This window comes from Littorina saxatilis, linkage group LG5 (assembly GCF_037325665.1).
Source record: "Littorina saxatilis isolate snail1 linkage group LG5, US_GU_Lsax_2.0, whole genome shotgun sequence".
Lineage (NCBI taxonomy): Eukaryota > Metazoa > Mollusca > Gastropoda > Littorinimorpha > Littorinidae > Littorina > Littorina saxatilis.
Window position 1 is genome coordinate 11753432 of NC_090249.1, and position 18229 is coordinate 11771660.

General features: G+C 41.6%; 1 protein-coding gene across 4 annotated transcripts; it reads right to left on the reverse strand.

Annotated features, from left to right (window-relative positions):
• Positions 1-660: 660 nt before the first annotated feature.
• On the reverse strand, positions 661-17451 carry LOC138966299 (leucine-rich repeat-containing protein 39-like). Of its 4 annotated transcripts, none has more exons than XM_070338475.1 (6): positions 17332-17451; positions 8465-8733; positions 7654-7836; positions 6612-6815; positions 5349-5806; positions 661-843 (listed from the first exon to the last, which is right to left on the reverse strand). In XM_070338475.1, exons 2-5 carry the CDS (start codon positions 8537-8539, stop codon positions 5414-5416), a joined length of 855 nt encoding a protein of 284 aa, XP_070194576.1. In that variant the 5' UTR covers positions 8540-8733; positions 17332-17451; the 3' UTR covers positions 661-843; positions 5349-5413. The 4 variants fall into 4 exon arrangements, with proteins under 4 accessions (XP_070194576.1, XP_070194577.1, XP_070194575.1 ...); XM_070338476.1 differs by having other exon boundaries at positions 17287-17442; XM_070338474.1 differs by having other exon boundaries at positions 17197-17442.
• Between the last annotated feature and the right edge of the window lie 778 nt (positions 17452-18229).

Below are 18229 nucleotides of genomic sequence, written 5' to 3' on the forward strand. Positions count from 1 at the left end.
GTTTAACGCTTCACTGGAGTTCACTTAAACTCTCAAATATGCAAATCTTGACATTGTTAATCAATAAACAAACGAGTCGAGGACACAGGAAATGAGGATAGTCATTACCGCATTTTTCTTTTACAGGAACATGGATAGTGAAAATCATAGAACTGGGAGAATTCCGGCATTTTAATTCTTCATTGAATACTTCGTGTAATCACTAATGGCACTGTATATTTCCTCCTGTTCGTTTGTGGGTCATTTGCTGTTGAAAACGTCCTCTGGAAACCTAGGAAGAAAATGAAGCTTGCAAAAAGGGCTAAAAAATATATACTTAAAATAAACAGTTTATATACAAAGTATCAACAATAAATTGACAGACAAAGACACATACCGAATCTGAAACAGATCACAGACAGCCAGACACACAGCCAGCCACACACACACACACACACACACTCACACACACACACACATTCACAATTCTTTAAGAATACCAACATCACGGCTGTTGTTCGATGTGCTCAAATTACCTATATCAACAAGTTTTGCTAAATTAAAACCAGCAATTTGCAATCCTGAAATTGTTGTTGTACCGTGGCAAATCTCTCTCATCGTAATATCAAAGATACGGATGCCAATCAGTTTCGGCGGGGGGGGGGGGGGGGGGGGGGGGAGTCAAAGCCACTCATGCAGTCTCCCCATTCTCTTCAACAGTCTACATTCTATCGTGCAAACTTCACTATGTATCATGCACATTCCTAGCTTTTGCTCTAAACTTTGTTTCCACACGTCACGCTGAGCTCTCCAGTTCACTGGCACTTCACCTTGGGAACTGCATTGATCCACAGACACACTGACCTGGAACAGAGAAGGAAACACGTCTGTACAGGTGATCAAAATTGCAAAAGAGTCGATGACGCTTTCATCTGTTCACAATGTGCACGTGCGTGTGTGCACACAAACAAAAGGGATCATTGGCACCAGGCACAAAAGGTTCTTGAAAGAAGAAATGTCAACGCGGAAACGCCGCTGTATCAGTGAGACGGGGTCTATTGTTCTTTTGTATCCTTTTTGTAACGCTGGCTTGTTTTGTACTAGACCATCCACACACACACCTGACCTCTCAACTTAGTCCCGGGTGAGAAAAAAACACCCTTTCGTCTAATGCCACCTGTAAATTTGCGCCAACGCAAAATGTGATACCATTTATGACTTCTCTTCCACATTTTTACGGAGTTGGAGGTTGCCACAGAGACACGAAATGTTCTCTAGACTTTAATTAGTTGTAGCTTTGACTCTGGTTTGAAAAAATACATTCTGGGCTATGTAGAACATCTTTGGTTTGACTTGGGTAAAAGAAAACGTCCGTTCGTTGGTTTGTGCTCCAGTCACAGGCAGAGGGTTGTGAATGTCCAAATCTATCTTGTTCAATACTATCTCAATTTTTTACTGCAAGTTGTAGGATGCACAGCACCAGTATGCATAGATGTGTTAATAGACTAAAAAAAAAGCTTCTTCTCTGCGATTCCCGGATCGACCTTATTTTGTCCTCCCGAACCCCGGAACTTTTTTCAAGTTGACCCTTTTCAGAGAGAGAGAGAGAGAGAGAGAGAGAGAGAGAGAGAGAGAGAGAGAGAGAGAGAGAGAGAGAGAGAGAGAGGGGGGCGGGAGGGAGAGGGGGAGAGAGAGACAAAGAGAGAGGGAGAGGAGGCTATTAAGGGCATTGGCACGCAAAAAAAGACAAAGACAGAGAGGAGGGGGTTGAGAGAGATTGGAGAAAGAGGGGGGAATGGTAGAGATAGGGAGACTGAGAGAGAGATGGGGGGAGGGGGGGGGGCGTAAGCACACTAGCATATAACAAAAGACAAAGACAGAGAGAGAGGGAAAGACAGAGAGAGGGGGGAGAGATATCCTTAGCGGATTATGACTTTATTCAGTTATTCTGCAGAAAAGACACAGAATAACTGAATAATGTCATAATCCGCCAAGAGCCAGTACAAAATGCTGCAGAAAAAGTGCAAACATCACCGTTTTACTGCAGCATTCTTGATTTCAATTTTACTGCAGTAAAACTGTTTTCCCGCAGAAAAAAACCGTTGCTCTCGCGAAAGATGACATTATGCAGAAATGCTGCAGAAACAAACAGTTTTTCTCCAGCATTTCTGTTTTTCTGCAGAATAACTGAATAAAGTCATAATCCGCTAGGGATAGAGAGAGAGAGGGGAGAAAGAGGGGGGAGGAGGTAGAGAGAGGGAGACAATGAGAGAGAGAAAGAGAGAAAGAGAGAGTTCAGGGGGGGGGGGGGGGGTCGTAAGACAAAGATTTAGAACAAAGAGCTCACATTAACACGTACACCAAAGTGAGAGGAATTCAAACGCACACCCCCGTCTCCATGGAGGTCAAACCCTAAACAATCTTTGCCCCTTAAAACATTTAACATTTACCTCCAAAGCAAACAAAAGCAAAGGTGTTTCACATTCTTCCTCTTCATTCCACCACCTAGTTCCTGCCGTTTGACTGCTAAGCCGGTGCACTTTCTGTGTCAAAGAGCAAGGTGTTGATTTGAATAAACATTTATGTCAAATCAACAAAGACTGAATACATCACACGGTACACGTACTCAATAAAACTGAAATTGCACTTGTACCTTGGCAGCAAATAAAACTTTACGGCACAAAGACGTCTATTTTAAGATCGATAAGATCGTGTCAATACTTTTATCGCTGACTTTAACGAGCGTCGATTGGATTTATTTTAGAGAGGCGTTGGACCTCAACAGGAAAAAGGGGAAATCAATCATGAACGAGTGAAGTTGGTTGATTAAAAACCTGCATTGAAAGAAATCGTCCTTTTCCTATGCACACACGACAGCGACGCCCCCCCCCCTTCCCCCCCCGCCCCTCTCTTTCTCTCAACCCCCCCCCCCCCTACACTGATATCAATCTTGTTTTCTTGTTTTCTTTCAACCTGTTATTTTTCAAGTCGTCTTCTTTTTTCCCTTTTTTATGTGGTGGTACCTTTTTGCTGTCAGTATTCAGGTGTTTGTTGGATGTTATCCTTAACATCCCGCCACCCCTCATTAGTTTTTGATGGTGTCTATAAAATAGCTGTTTAAAGCAACTCTAAAGTGGACCATTACCGAAGACAAAATTCAACTCACAACCCTGAATCATGATGGCTTTCTCCTTCTGATTTAAACCACACAAAAATCAGTATTAAACTGTTGCTTTGCTTTGATTTTGTTTTATTTTATAGCAGCTGGACAAAATCTGTTTGAAGAGATTGTGAAATGAAGTTCGACATTGTATTAATTGTACCTGGGGGGAACCAGAAAACTGAACACTGCAGTTCAAAGAGTCAGCAAACAAACGCTTTTAATCAATTAAAATACCACAGCATAGAACATTGCTTAAACTTATAAAATCGATAATCGAATCTCAACATTTGCGCACATGACTTATCTCCTCATTGTCGATGACGCCCCCAAAAATCAATGATTACCGAAACTCGAACTTTATACTTTACCTTAGTAGGCCGTAGGGGGGAAGGGGGGGAGGGGGGGCGGGAGCGGGCGAGGTGGGTGCGGGTGGTGGTGTTGGGGGAGGACAGGAAGGTTATTTCGACTATATTTGACTTAGATTTCGTTGTATCGTAAGATCAAACAGAGATATTAGCATTTTAGTGTTACATGTAAAGATATGGTTGCCCGCTCATCAGAATTCGATTTTTTCTTAGCGTTCTTGGTTTCATACTCACAGAACACTCCCAGCGAAATAGCAAGGGTTAAACAAAAAGTTCTCGGGTGTACAGATTAAAGAACAATTTACGAATCACTCCACACAAAGGCACCTTGACAGACGCGTTATACATTACAGTCTGGTATGGCCCAGCGATAACAATCATTCTGCTAGTCGCGCAATTTGTCTTGGCTGGATAAAAGCTCGACGATAAATGGCCAGGTTTGGCAGGGAGAAAGCAAGACACGAAAGGACTAGTAACAAATCTGAGACTGGTTTTAGTTGTGTCAACAACAGTTGCTGTAGCTAGGGCAGTGATTGAGTGTTTGTGTGTGTGTGTTTGTGTGTGTGTGTGTGTGTTTGTGTGTGTGTGTGTGTGTGTGTGTGTGTGTGTGTGTGTGTGTGTGTGTGCGTGCGTGCGTGCGTGCGTGCGTGCGTGCGTGCGTACGTGCGTGCGTGTGTGTGTGTGAGTGTGAGTGTGTGTGTAAAGGTCTATAATGCAAAAATCAGTATCACGTCCAAGCCGAACTTGTGCAAGAAAATTTGGATTGGTAACATCACCAAATTTATAACGTGCTCATTGTGCAAAGGCGTTTTGTACTGCACGACTGGAGTTTTGTACTGCACGACTGGAGTTTATATTGTTTATTTTTGTCAACTTCCGCATGACATCAATGGGAGTTAATCATATATTTTCTGTTCGAATGTAACTTCAGGCAAACGTCTCTGTGGCAAAATACAACTAAATGCTAACACACAATACAATAAGGACAGTACAATATTCCACAATATCGCTTAAGCCGGATTTTCACTTCCTACTTATACACAGGCCGAGTCGAATAAAAACACAACGACGTTCCAATGTGCCAAACACCAAGAACAAACATATATTTTTCTAAGAACAACAATCCGATCGGTTCTGGTCGTGTTTCTTTAGCCGGCATGAGGCCATATCATGCACCTGCACTTGTTTGAAGTTGGCATTATGTACTTAACTGCTTTGACCTGTACTGAATCGGTTTACTCTGGGCCGTTCCTTATATACGTGTGTCAATTCATGGGAGGTGAGTTACTGGAGCAATGACCGTGCAGTATTATTACACCTTACGAATTGTGCATCCACCACAATGAGATTTTGAAAACGCGTCGTAGATCAAATTAACGACGGATTTAGTGGACAATGAATGATACTTTTGTTCTTTAAATTATGTTTTACGTTAGAAATTAACTGCTTCAATTGCATCAATTGCAGAAATTAACTGCTTCATCAAATAAACATCGTACTTGATCATGGACACAACAGTTCAATTCCCAAGCTACTCTGAACAGTAAAATGACCTGAATGATACGAAATAGATAATAAAAACTCCAGTCATGACAACGGCTTTCTGTTCAGCATGGCTGGAGTTTTGATTGTCTATTTCGTATTCAGGTCGTTTCACAACAAGCACATTTTGTTCAAAAACTGATTGAAATGTTTGCCTTTTCTTGGCGAAGACTACCATCAACAGCCATATCCCTACCAACAAGAGCAGTAACTTACAATTTCATGATAACATAGAGATAGTATCAAAATATACACAGCAAACGCAAACAGCAAGAACGATAAAGAAACTAAACTCTTACCTTCCATACAATCGCAGGCGCTCCATCACAATTCTTCATGAATACTCCAAGTTTCGTAGCAAATCCTATCTCCTTCCGTTCACTTCTTCTCTGCTGTCTTTGCGTCCCTCCCCGCGGCCCCTCCCCCGCCGCCCCTCCTCCCTCGCCCCCTCCTCCCTCCTCTCGCCAGAAATCGAACTCATGTAACGTTCAATCGCCTGAGGACCCATGCGACAGATTTCCAGGGGAGGGTGAATTAAGGGGTTTCCGTTAAGAGCAGACGACGTGTAGCGATGGCCCCAGTCTAGGTTCACCAAACGACCAAAGTTTCTGGGCAGTGCCCGGATGTAGTTATTGCCAACCCAGAGGCAGCGCAGTTCCGTCATTTCGCAGATGGAGTCTGGTAGCTTTGTAAGGTGGTTGATGAAGAGTAGGAGGGTTTGAAGGTTCTCCATCTGGTTGATTTGATCGGGAAGCGTCTGCAATGGAATGGGCAGTTTTACATACATGTACACTGAAGGTTGGCTTCTTTTTCAGATACTCCAAAAGGGATAACAAACTTTGCTTCAACAGCATCATAGTTGAGGAAGGCTATCCCACACCTGAAGCTTATTTATCAATTCATGTATAAACAACAAAATTATTCTGGTGACTATGATCTAAAACTGTTGCAGCAAGTAAAGGACATTGCGGAATCATTGACGCGTATGTCTCCAGTTCGACTGGCACAACAGTTGATTAATCTGCCATTACGAACTGCAAGGGAAAGAGGGAACATATTTTTCATTGTACTTTCCGTGGCTTCACTGCAGCGTCAGTTTCGTTCGACACGCCCTGTGTATATGCGCTGACACAACAAAATATTACATGGACTTAGTCAGTCTAAATAGATTTCTTCGCAGCTTTTATTTTTGCTTCTCCATTTCTTATTCCGTCTATGGGGCCATTACTTAACTCCGTTTCTTTTACACACATACCTTGATCAAGTTGACAGACATGTCTAGAAACTCCAGTGTGGGGATGTGACAGAATTGTTTGGGCAGATCTAGACTTACCTTGATCAAGGTGTCTGACATGTCTAGGAACTCCAGTGTGGGGATGTGACAGAGTTGTATAGGCAGGTCTACACTTACCTTAATCAAGTTGTCTGACATGTCTAGGAACTCCAATGTCGGGATGTGACAGTATGGGCAGGTCTACACTTACCTTGATCAAGTTGTCAGACATGTCTAGGAACTCCAGTGTGGGGATGTGACAGAGTTGTATGGGCAGGTCTACACTTACCTTGATCAAGTTGTCTGACATGTCTAGGAACTCCAGTGTCGGGATGTGACAGAGCTGTATGGGCAGGTCGGGGAACTGGTTGTTTGCCATGTGCAGGCTGCGCAGCATCTTCATGTTCTTGAACTCATGCGGAAGTGACGTCAGGCGGTTGTTGCTTAGCGCCATTCGTTCAAGGTTCTGTAGCAAAGCGATTTCCGGCGGTACCTGGAGAGAAGAGAAGGAATTACATTACAAGTACTGTAGGCTAAAAGAAACTAGCAAATATTCGTTAAATTTCCACATTATCAGTTTCGTTTTCTTTCAAAATCGTGGTACAAACGAGGGGAAAAATGACAACAGTGTCAGCTCTTCAAACTCACGTACAAAACTCCCGTTGCGAGTAGCTGAAAGTGTAAATTAAACTGCAGAAGGAGGCTTACAAACACAGAAACATTGGGGGAAATCACCTTTACTTGTAATGAGCAATGAGCAGGAAGTTCAGGAGTAAAAGTAAAATGTCATGTAAATTTATCTATTCTCATTCACGGCCGAAAAACCTCGCTTGAAACTACCATGCAGTCAATAACCGAATACGCAGTCTGTAAAAGACTTAAAGCCATATGTACTCGATGACTATACACGCTAATTGCTTTACCAACAGCTGGAGACATGCTAAATTAAGTTCCCTGCAAGATATTGTGGTCTAGGACCCCTTAAATGTTGAGATATTTGAATTTTTATTTTGATCTAGATCGTCCTATTTATAGATTTGCCAACAGAGGGAACGTTGACGCAAGGGAAATAACTCCGCGTCTTTGTTGACATCCTCACTTTTTCAGAGGCTAGAACAAGCTGTAATGCATGTATATGGTCCGCGCATGGCGACATATCGTCATTACATGGTCTTATGGTGCGTTTGACATCGATTATGGGCAAACTACACTTTGTAAACACGGGAGCGCGTACATATGCCTTTAAGCCCTCTATAGCAATAAAGTACAACATAAAAAACAAGCATCCAAAATTCACGAAAAAATTCAAAACTTCACAGAAAATGTTTGACCTGAGTGAGATCATTGGTGTCCAACATGAGCGTGGTCAGGTTGATGAGACGGCCAATGTCGGGCGGGATGGAGGTCAGCTTGTAGTCCAGACACGCCTCGCGCTCCGGACTGAGGTCCAGCACCTCCAGCTCCAGCAGGCTGAAGACAGCAGACGACAGGTTGCTCAGGTCCTTGCCGCGCACCTGGGTTTAAAACCAGCAATGTTTTATTCATCATAATGAGCATCAGAATCAACAACAAGCTATACGCGTATAGTGTTGAGAAACTGGCAATTCTTTATTTAACATAATGAGCATATTAGGAATTAACAACAAGCCATAAGCTTATAGTGTTGTGTGAAAATAGTCACATACAAAGGATGATATCTTGCAGCGGGACTTTAACATACTTTAACAGGTGCTCTTTGAAAAAAAAAATCAGCACATCTATAAACATTGCTTAACAAAAGTGATAGAGGATAAGACAAATGGGATGTACAAAGGAGGGAGGGAGAGAGAGAGAGAGAGAGAGAGAGAGAGAGAGAGAGAGAGAGACAGGCAGGCAGGCAGAGACAGAAAGAGAGAGACAGAGACAGACACTGAGAGAGACAGACAGACAGACAAGCAGGCAGGCAGAGAGAGAGAGAGAGAGAGAGAGAGAGAGAGAGAGAGAGAGAGAGAGAGAGAGGCAGACAGACAGGCAGGGAGAGAGAGAGAGAGAGAGAGAGAGAGAGAGAGAGAGAGAGAGAGAGAGAGAGAGAGAGAGAGAGAGGCAGCCACAGAGACAGAGAGACACACACAGACAGACACACAGACAGACAGAGCATCGTACCTTCAGCTTCTTCTGACCGTGGTACAGCGGGTCTTCCACCTCGATTCGCAATCGGTACGATTTGGTCCCTGCCATTGTTATTAGTTAGCTTTTTTGCTGACGTTGATGTTTTGTTGTTGCTTCCCCACAGTCGTTATCGGCTGGTGTGGGTGGCTGAAACTTTACTTGGCGGTGGGAGTTGTTGATGAAGGTGATGTTCGTTGTTGCTGTAGCTGGAGGTTACAACTGCACTCCAAAGTGTGTAGGGCCTGTCCTTGGCGTATGCTATGCTGAAAAAAGTAAACCCAAAATTATTCTTTCTGACAATTCCTAACTGTCTCCTTAAAAGTGCTACAGAAGCAAGGGTGAGACTTGAAACGCAGATACGAATTCAGAAACTTAGACGGGTTCTAAAATTGATATTAACGGTGCATTTGAAAGAAAGGGTAGAACATTTGAGAATGAATTTTTAAAGGATGAATTCACAAACCTCTTTCTCAACGGTCTTTTTCTCAACGGTATCCTGCTGTAGACTAGACAGAGATTTACAGCGTGCGAAACAGCGCAATAAATCAGCCCTGATTTATCCTTCAGTGTCACTCGTGGGAAAGAAAGAGTTCAATAAAGACGAGTTCAGGGTTCGCTCGATAATGTCCCACCGTTTATAGCGACCAAGTAATTACACACAGTCAACGGGTTGACACATTTACGGGAGAAAGAAGATCAAAGAAGTGTTTTTACCGCCGACTTAGTCTGCATGCACCAACGTGCATCGATGGAAGCGGTTTGGTATTCACAGAGATCATGAAAAGCCACTCTCACCCAAACGAAGTTGAAAAAGCGTCTGTCGGCTGCTGGCAGCAGAACACAAGCTACAAACACGCAAAGATCCAATCAACAAAGGTTTCCACAAACACAATACAAACACCACAGACGCAAAACAGAGATTTTACTGGAACATTTCGTCCACCGCTTTTTCGAGCGGATTTCACAGCGAAGAGATGAAATGAATATTTCAATGGAGTCTCAACTGGCGGTGCTTTATTATTGATCAGTGCACCTTACGCGTGTCTTTTGCTTGACAACGACTCGGTTTCAAACACTCTTACGAAACATACAGCGGCTTGGCTTTGCGGTTACACTGCACTTGCTTTGAGATATGGGTACGTAGGCCCTACACTGGAGAGACAAAGCGTTAATGCAGAAGTAATGACACTAGAAACTGATGGTTAAAAAAAAATGCAAATCAAAAGTATGCTTACACAGAGCCCTTCACATAGAGGAAAAGATAAGAAGAAAAATCTTGGCTGTAAAAAGTCAGTCTGGGATAAAACAAAACATTAGAAAAGTTGTTTGCCGGGTACTATTTTGTATGAACAGAAAACACAAAATACATTAAAAAAAACAAACAAACAAAGAAAACAAAAAAAAACAAATCCAAGGAAACAATAATAATATTTAAAATAAAGCAACAACAAAATTATTGAATGCTGAAAAGTTCCTTCTAAGGCAATTTTGGCACAAAACAGATCAGATTTTTTTAATTTGAAATTATTGAAACTTTGAGATGACTTTAGAAAGACGCTTTCCGCAGAAAACAACAACAAAATATTACAGAAAAATCTAATTTTTGACGCAAACGTTTCCAAAATTGAAAATTAAACAACTTCATTGAAATAGAGACTTAACAGACAGCACACACACAAGCACACAACCAAACCAAATAAAACCTGTCACTGACTTCACAGTTAATACCGTAACATTACAACCTTTGCGATACACGATCAATTACACAACAAACTCTCACAAAATAATACCGTCACTGACTACAGAGGTAATACCGTAACATTACGATGTGTCCGATACATGATCAATTACACAACAAATTCTCACAAAATGAAACCGTCACTGACTACACAGTTAATACCGTAACATTACGATCCATGATCAATTACACAACAAACTCTCACAAAATGATACCGTCACTGACTTCACAGTTAATACCGTAACATTACAATACATGATAAATTACACAACAAACTCTCACAAAATGATACCGTCACTGACTACACAGTTAATACCGTACCGTAACATTACGATACATGATCAATTACACAACAAACTCTCACAAAATGATACCGTCACTGACTTCACAGTTATTACCGTAACAATACGATACATGATAAATTACACAACAAATTCTCACAAAATGATACCGTCACTGACAACACAGTGAACACCGTACCGTAACATTACGACACATGATCAATTACACAACAAACTCTCACAAAAAGAAACCCTTCCTGGCTACCCAGTGAATACCGTAACACTACGATCTGTTCAATACACAGATCGATAACACAAATGATTCGTGGAGTTCGGGTATACTGCGTATCGGCACGGAGCACTAAGAACTCTGTACACAAAATAAATCAATGGAAGTGTCATCCGAGAAGTGTGAATCTAAGTCCGAAATCGATAGATATGAAAACGACGCGGAAATAATGGATTTAAATCGTATTGATTTTTTCTCTAACACGAGGAATAGATTAAACGTTTCAATAACTTTAAAATACAAAACCTGATCTATTTTGTGTCAGAATTGTCTTAAAAAAGCTTTTCAGCATTGATTTTGGTTGCTTTATTTTAAATATAATTTTGCGTTCATTTTTACATTTAGTCAAGTTTTGACTAAATGTTTTAACATAGAGGGGGAATCGAGACGAGGGTCGTGGTGTATGTGTGTGTGTGTGTGCGTGTGTGTGTGTGTGTGTAGAGCGATTCAGACTAAACTACTGGACCGATCTTTATGAAATTTGACATGAGAGTTCCTGGGAATGATATCCCCGGATGTTTTTTTCTTTTTTTCGATAAATGTCTTTGATGACGTCATATCCGGCTTTTTGTAAAAGTTGAGGCGGCACTGTCACACCCTCATTTTTCAATCAAATTGATTGAAATTTTGGCCAAGCAATCTTCGACGAAGGCCGGACTTCGGTATTGCATTTCAGTTTGGTGGCTTAAAAATCAATTGATGACTTTGGTCATTAAAAATCTGAAAATTGTAATGTTTTAAATATTTTTATAAAACGATCCAAATTTACGTTCATCTTATTCTTCATCATTTTCTGATTCCAAAAACATATAAATATGTTATATTTGGATTAAAAACAAGCTCTGAAAATTAAAAATATAAAAATTATGATTAAAATTAAATTTCCGAAATCGTTTCAAAAACTATTTCATCTTATTCCTTGTCGGTTCCTGATTCCAAAAACATATAGATATGATATGTTTGGATTAAAAATACGCTCAGAAAGTTAAAACGAAGAGAGGTAGAGTAAAGCGTGCTATGAAGCACAGCGCAACCGCTGCCGCGCCAAACAGGCTCGTCACTTTCACTGCCTTTTGCACTAGCGGCGGACTACGTTCAGTTTCATTCTGTGAGTTCCACAGCTTGACTAAATGTAGTAATTTCGCCTTACGCGACTTGTTTTTTCTTCGTTTTGTTTTTCAATTCATTTTTCGGGTTTTTAGCGTGTTTTCTGTTCATACAATAGTACACGGCAAACAACTTTCAATGCGCCCGTTTAATCTTACGATTCAAGAATCAAAAACAATAAGGGTTACTAACGGAACATTAATTCATAAACAGTGCACAATACATTTACACTGAGATCTTCTACTCAAAAGCCTTTACAGTAAAACATAACGACAGCGTGAAAATAAAATGTGTCTTTTGAATCAGAGCAGCTTGCAGTTTTCATTTCTGGTAATATATTTTTATAATACTAGATGAATACCCGCTTCGCCGGGTACGGCTTCGCCGGGAAGAAGTCGAGCCGAATACCCGGCTGTGCCGGGGACCCGGCTTTGCCGGGGACCCGGCTTTGCCGGGTGTACGCCGGCTTTGCTGGCGCACCGCACGAAGGAAGGGAGATAAACGCGCAAAACACTGGAGAAGAGTAAAAATAGTATAACGGGAATATGGATTGAGCGTTGTCGACAGTGACCTTCTAAAAATAGAAACGGGAATATGGATTGACGCCACACGAAGGAAGGGAGATAAACGCTGAAAACACTGGAGAAGATAAGGAAGAGTTACTGGGAATGGATCCAGAGAAAAACCAAAATCGGTTCAGCGCTGCGCGCTGAGAGCACGTGTTGAAATATCTCATCGAGCAGGTTGTGTCCGGAATATGCCCACCAAATTTGAAACAGATCCATCGAGAACCTTGGGCGTGCATCGCGGACACACACACACACACACACACACACACACACACACACACACACACACACACACACACACACACACACACACACACACACACACACACACACACAAGTCGTATATATATATACTAGATGATTACCCGCTTCGCCGGGTACCGGCTTCGCCGGGAAGAAGTAGAGCCGAATACCAGGCTGCGCCTGGGAGCCGGGTGTACGCTGGCTTCGCCGGCGCACGAAGGAAAGGAGATAAACGCGCAAAACACTGGAGACCTTCTAAAAATAGTAACGTGCAGTGACCTTCTAAAAATAGTAACGTAGTAATGGGAATATGGATTGACGCCACACGGAGGAAGGGAGATAATCGCGGCTGAAAACACTGGAGAAGATAAGAAAGAGTTACTGGTAGTGGATCCCGACAAAAAACAAAAAAAAACAAAAAAATCGGTTCAGCGCGCACAGCGCTGCGCGCTGAGAGCACGTGTTGAAATATCTCATCGATGAGGTTGTGTCCGGGGTGTAGCTGAATACGGACTCCAAATTTGAAAAAGATCCACCGAGAACTTTGGCCGTGCATCGCGGACACACACACACACACACACACACACACAGACAGACAGACAGACAGACAGACAGACACAAGTCGTATATATATATAGATAGATAGATAGATGCTACGTAGAAAAAGAATACAGAAGAATTCATGGAAATAAATCACTGAATTTTAACAGTCACACCACATTATTCAAATTATGATATGGAATGGAAAATATTCAATATAAAATAATATTGCGACGGGCGCTGTGGCGTGGTGGTAAGACGTCGGCCTCTTAATCGGAAGGTCGAGGGTTCGAATCCCGGTCGCTGCCGCCTGGTGGGTTAAGTGTGGAGATTTTTCCGATCTCCCAGGTCAACTTATGTGCAGACCTGCTAGTGGCTTATCCCCCTTCGTGTGTACACGCAAGCACAAGACCAAGTGCGCACGGAAAAGATCCTGTAATCCATGTCAGAGTTCGGTGGGTTATAGAAACACGAAAATACCCAGCATGCTTCCTCCGAAAGCGGCGTATGGCTGCCTTAATGGCGGGGTAAAAACGGCCATACACGTAAAATTCCACTCGTGCAAAAACACGAGTGTACGTGGGAGTTTCAGTCCACGAACGCAGAAGAAGAAGAAATAATATTGCTATTTCATATGTTACGAGGATTTCTATTGGTCAATTGGGCAAAATTGAGTTCAGTGCAAAAGTGATATCGACGACATTTCCGTCGATATCAGTTTTGATATCGACGACCTCTTTATTGCTTCCCCACTTCAAAAACAAAAACACCTAAATTTAAAAACAAAAACATAAATATGAAAATGTAATTATCCCAGAATTTAGTTGAGCAAGTGACTAAAGACTTTTTGAAAGAAAAGACATTTTGAAATACTGAAAAGTACAAGAAAAGCGTGTACAAAAAGAAATAATAATCAGAGGGAGGGATATGGAACAGCCAAAACTGAGACAAATACTTTTGTAATTTCTTTACAGTAAATACAAAATGTTTAGAGAATTAGCAATATATCTAACATTGACTGACTGTGTGATGATATCCTCTGCTATTGGTCTGTTTCGACAGTGATATCAAAATCTCGACCTCCGGTCTCGATTTTGATATCACTGTCTCAACAGACCATAGCAGAAGATATCATCACACAGTCCGTCAATATTGGGTAATAAGAGAGCTTCAGTAGTCACTCAGTCTACATAATCCATATTAATATCGAGAGAGAGAGAGAGAGAGAGAGAGAGAGAGAGAGAGAGAGAGAGAGAGAGAGAGAGAGAGAGAGAGAGAGAGAGAGAGAGAGAGAGAGAGAGAGAAACCAATATCAATGAAAAACTCACAAGAACACGGGCTCAGTCCCTCTGGCGACAAGAAAACTAACAAGTATCTCCACTTTTAATGAGTCCTTACAATATGTGCCCGAATCCAATTCACCGGCTTTAAAGCACCGGGTGAAACACAGGAGAGTGTAAAATGGCCCGCACACTAGACCCAGTGATTGAGTCAACATAACCCCACCTCGACATGGCCGAGAACCCATTAGATCATAGTACGCATGGTGGTCTTTTGTCATTCGACAGTGCGGTTAAAATTGTGACCTGATAGCCCACATTCACGGCAACACTCATGGTCTATAGTGCTTTTTTTCGCCACACCCCTTTCTCCGTCCTTCACTTCGACGGTCGGGCGTTTCATTTTATCAGAGACATACATACATGTCTCTGATTTTATATACATGTAATACTTTGTGTTGAATCAAGTATTTTGCGAAAATTCCAGTTTCACAAGCGACATTACGTGAATGCAAATAGACCAAACACCCAAACAATGTTCGATTGTTATTGTGTTTTGTTTAACCAAAGCGGTTAGAATGAAAAGAAGCAAACACGGGGTGGGGGGGGGGGGGGTTAGAGAGGGGGGGGGGGGGGGGCAGTGGCTGATTAACAAACCTATCTATTGACTTGGCTCTTTTGACAATCTAAAAAAAAAGTTTCAAAAGACTCGCCCGCACCACCACACGCAGACACACACACACACACACACACACACACACACACACACACACACACACATCCACTCACACACACACACACACACACACACACACACACACACACACACACACACACACATTATGCGGTAACCAAATCTGTCAGATTCCCTGGTTTCAGTTAATTCGGAGTCAACTTTAACCTCTCTGATTACAGATCGGTGCCGATCGTGTCTACGTGTTATTTTATGAAGAGATTTTTTGCTGAATCTCTGTGCGCTTTCAGTCTGTCTTTCCATCACAGATATCACACTTGAACATCTTGAGTATATATAGTGCTGCGACATAGAGGAACTGCACAATGGCACTGCCGGTAAAGATAATAATTATAAGAAGCTTGTTCAATATTAAGCTGTATAATTATATTATACGGTTTTAGCCTATACCTGGTGGGTTTTTTTCCTGAACGCCACTCCCGCTTTTATGTGTCGTATATATACGGCTGTCTCGTAAGACTTGTAAGACACAGGCCTTTACATTTGAATTTCAGACAAAATTAACCAGACAGTGCAGTGGAGATTTTCCAAAACATTAGACTGTTTGTAAAACTAGGCCCGGACAAGCTAGATGACAATATTTTTCGAAGGGCTAAAAAATAAAAAAATAAAAAAAGCAACAAACTAACAAAAAGAAAGACAAGTACCTTTACATTTAGTCAAGTTTTGACAAAATGTTTTAACATAGAGGGGGAATCGAGACGAGGGTCGTGGTGTATGTGTGTGTGTGTGTGTGTGTGTGTGTGTGTGTGTGTGTGTGTGTGTGTGTGTGTGTGTGTGTGTGTGTGCGTGTGTGTGTATAGAGCGATTGAGAGTAAACTACTAGACCGATCTTTATGAAATTTGACATGAGAGTTCCTGGGTATGATATCCCCAGAGGTTATTTTTCTTTTTTTTGGATAAATGTCTTTGATGACGTCATATCCGGCTTTTTGTAAAAGTTGAGGCGGCACTGTCACACCCTCATTTTTCAATCAAATTGATTGAAATTTTGGCCAAGCAATCTTCGACGAAGGCCGGACTTTGGTATTGCATTTCAGCTTGGTGGCTTAAAAATTAATTAATGACTTTGGTCATTAAAAATCTGAAAATTGTAATTAATTTTTTTTTATAAAACGATCCAAATTTACGTTCATCTTATTCTTCATCATTTTCTGATTCCAAAAACATATAAATATGTTATATTCGGATTAAAAACAAGGTCTGAAAATTAAAAATATAAAACTTATTATCAAAATCAAATTTCCGAAATCGATTTAAAAACAATTTCATCTTATTCCTTGTCGGTTCCTGATTCCAAAAACATATATATATGATATGTTTGGATTAAAAACACGCTCAGAAAGTTCAAACGAAGAGAGGTACAGAAAAGCGTGCTATGCAGCACAGCGAAACCACTACCGCGCTGAACAGGCTCGTCAGTTTCACTCCGTTTTGCACAAGCGGCGGACTACGGTCATTGTGAAAAAATGCAGTGCGTTCAGTTTCATTCTGTGAGTTCCACAGCTTGACTAAATGTAGTAATTTTGCCTTACGCGACTTGTTCTCTTTGTGACAAAAACGGACAAGCATACGTGTACACAGATTCACAGACGTTATACACACATGCGGACACACATACAAAGATGGACAATTGGACTTGTATGAATGCTGAAAAAGCACGGACAGATTAATATGCAGACAGCTGATTGAACATACTTACATACAGTTTAACTCGCAAAGCCGAGAGTTGAGTAGACATCAGCAGACAAACAGACAGACGGACACTGAGACAGAGCCTCGGAGAGGGAGGGACAAACGCACACACGGACACATACAGAGAAACCAAACACACATACACACATATTTGTTCTTGTTCTTGTTCACATACAGGGAAACAAACAACTTAAACGACAATAACAGAAATCAAAGGCAATTAGCCTCACCTCATTAAGCCGATCACCCTAAAACGCAAACAGTGCTATTCGTTACGCACATAGCCACTAATAATTATGAAACAAGTCCGCAGCTCCTACCCACACGAAAATGGTACCGTGCCTTCATAAGTTGTTTTGCCGTACCACTTTTTGTCGATCACCCTTGCTTCGTCCGCTGGGCACACACTACTGTTTTCTGCCACCCCGCACCGTCACTGTTCGATTTTCGTCACTGATCGACAGTCAGTGTTTGTTCAATTTGTGAAAGAACCGATCAGAGGGGTTGGTTGGCTGAGAGAGTGAGAGTGGAGAGTGAGAAACTGCGTGTGTGTGCCTCGCGTCAGGATTGAGGCTTTGGTTGGTTCGTTTAGTGTTCGATCAGGATATTTCTGTTGTTGTTGTTGTTGTTGAAGTATTCGTTGTTGTTGTTGTTGCTGTTTGTGTGTGTGTTTATATGGATCAGGTTATAAGTGGCTTAGGTCTGTCTAGCCGCACCCTCTCCTGAGCAATAACACGTGCACACTTGCACAGAGAAAACGGACACATATTTCCCGACCCTGCTTATGTGACAAGAAAACAGCCCTGGTATATTAAGTTGATTATGTCGTTAATGATTAACGAACATAAGTAATTCTATGCAAGCAGAAACTGCATGCTACAAAGAGCATCCGGTGCAAACAAAAAATCAGGTTAGTCGCACAATGTTGTAAGCTGTGACCCGGAAAAACGAACACACAAACGAACTAACAGACATGGAGTGAATGGGCGTAATTACGATACCTTCTTGACCTTTTCAAACTATGCCGCAACAACATTAACAACAAGGGAAGAGGAATTTGTCTTCCTCTGATGCTTTCATCGAAGCCGCTCCGCAAGCCTTTACTTGTAATATACATATATATTTTTTTTAACCTGAACTGAGTAATCAGGTAGATCGTGATCCTTGTTTTTTCACAGAATTTGGATGGCCTCTGTCGGATTTCAATTTCACAGCGGGATAATCTTTGGGTACAAAAATTGACAATTCAAATTTTCAAAACTG

Bases quoted from the DNA above. Each gene is read 5' to 3' on its own strand.
- LOC138966299 (XM_070338475.1), bottom strand. From the start codon at position 8,539: ATGGCAGGGACCAAATCGTACCGATTGCGAATCGAGGTGGAAGACCCG. The intron at 6,816-7,653 runs GTCAAACATTTT...TCTTCTCTCCAG, and splicing joins ACACCAATGATCTCACTCAG to GTACCGCCGGAAATCGCTTT. The intron at 5,807-6,611 runs GTAAGTGTAGAC...ATTCCATTGCAG, and splicing joins TGTCAGACAACTTGATCAAG to ACGCTTCCCGATCAAATCAA.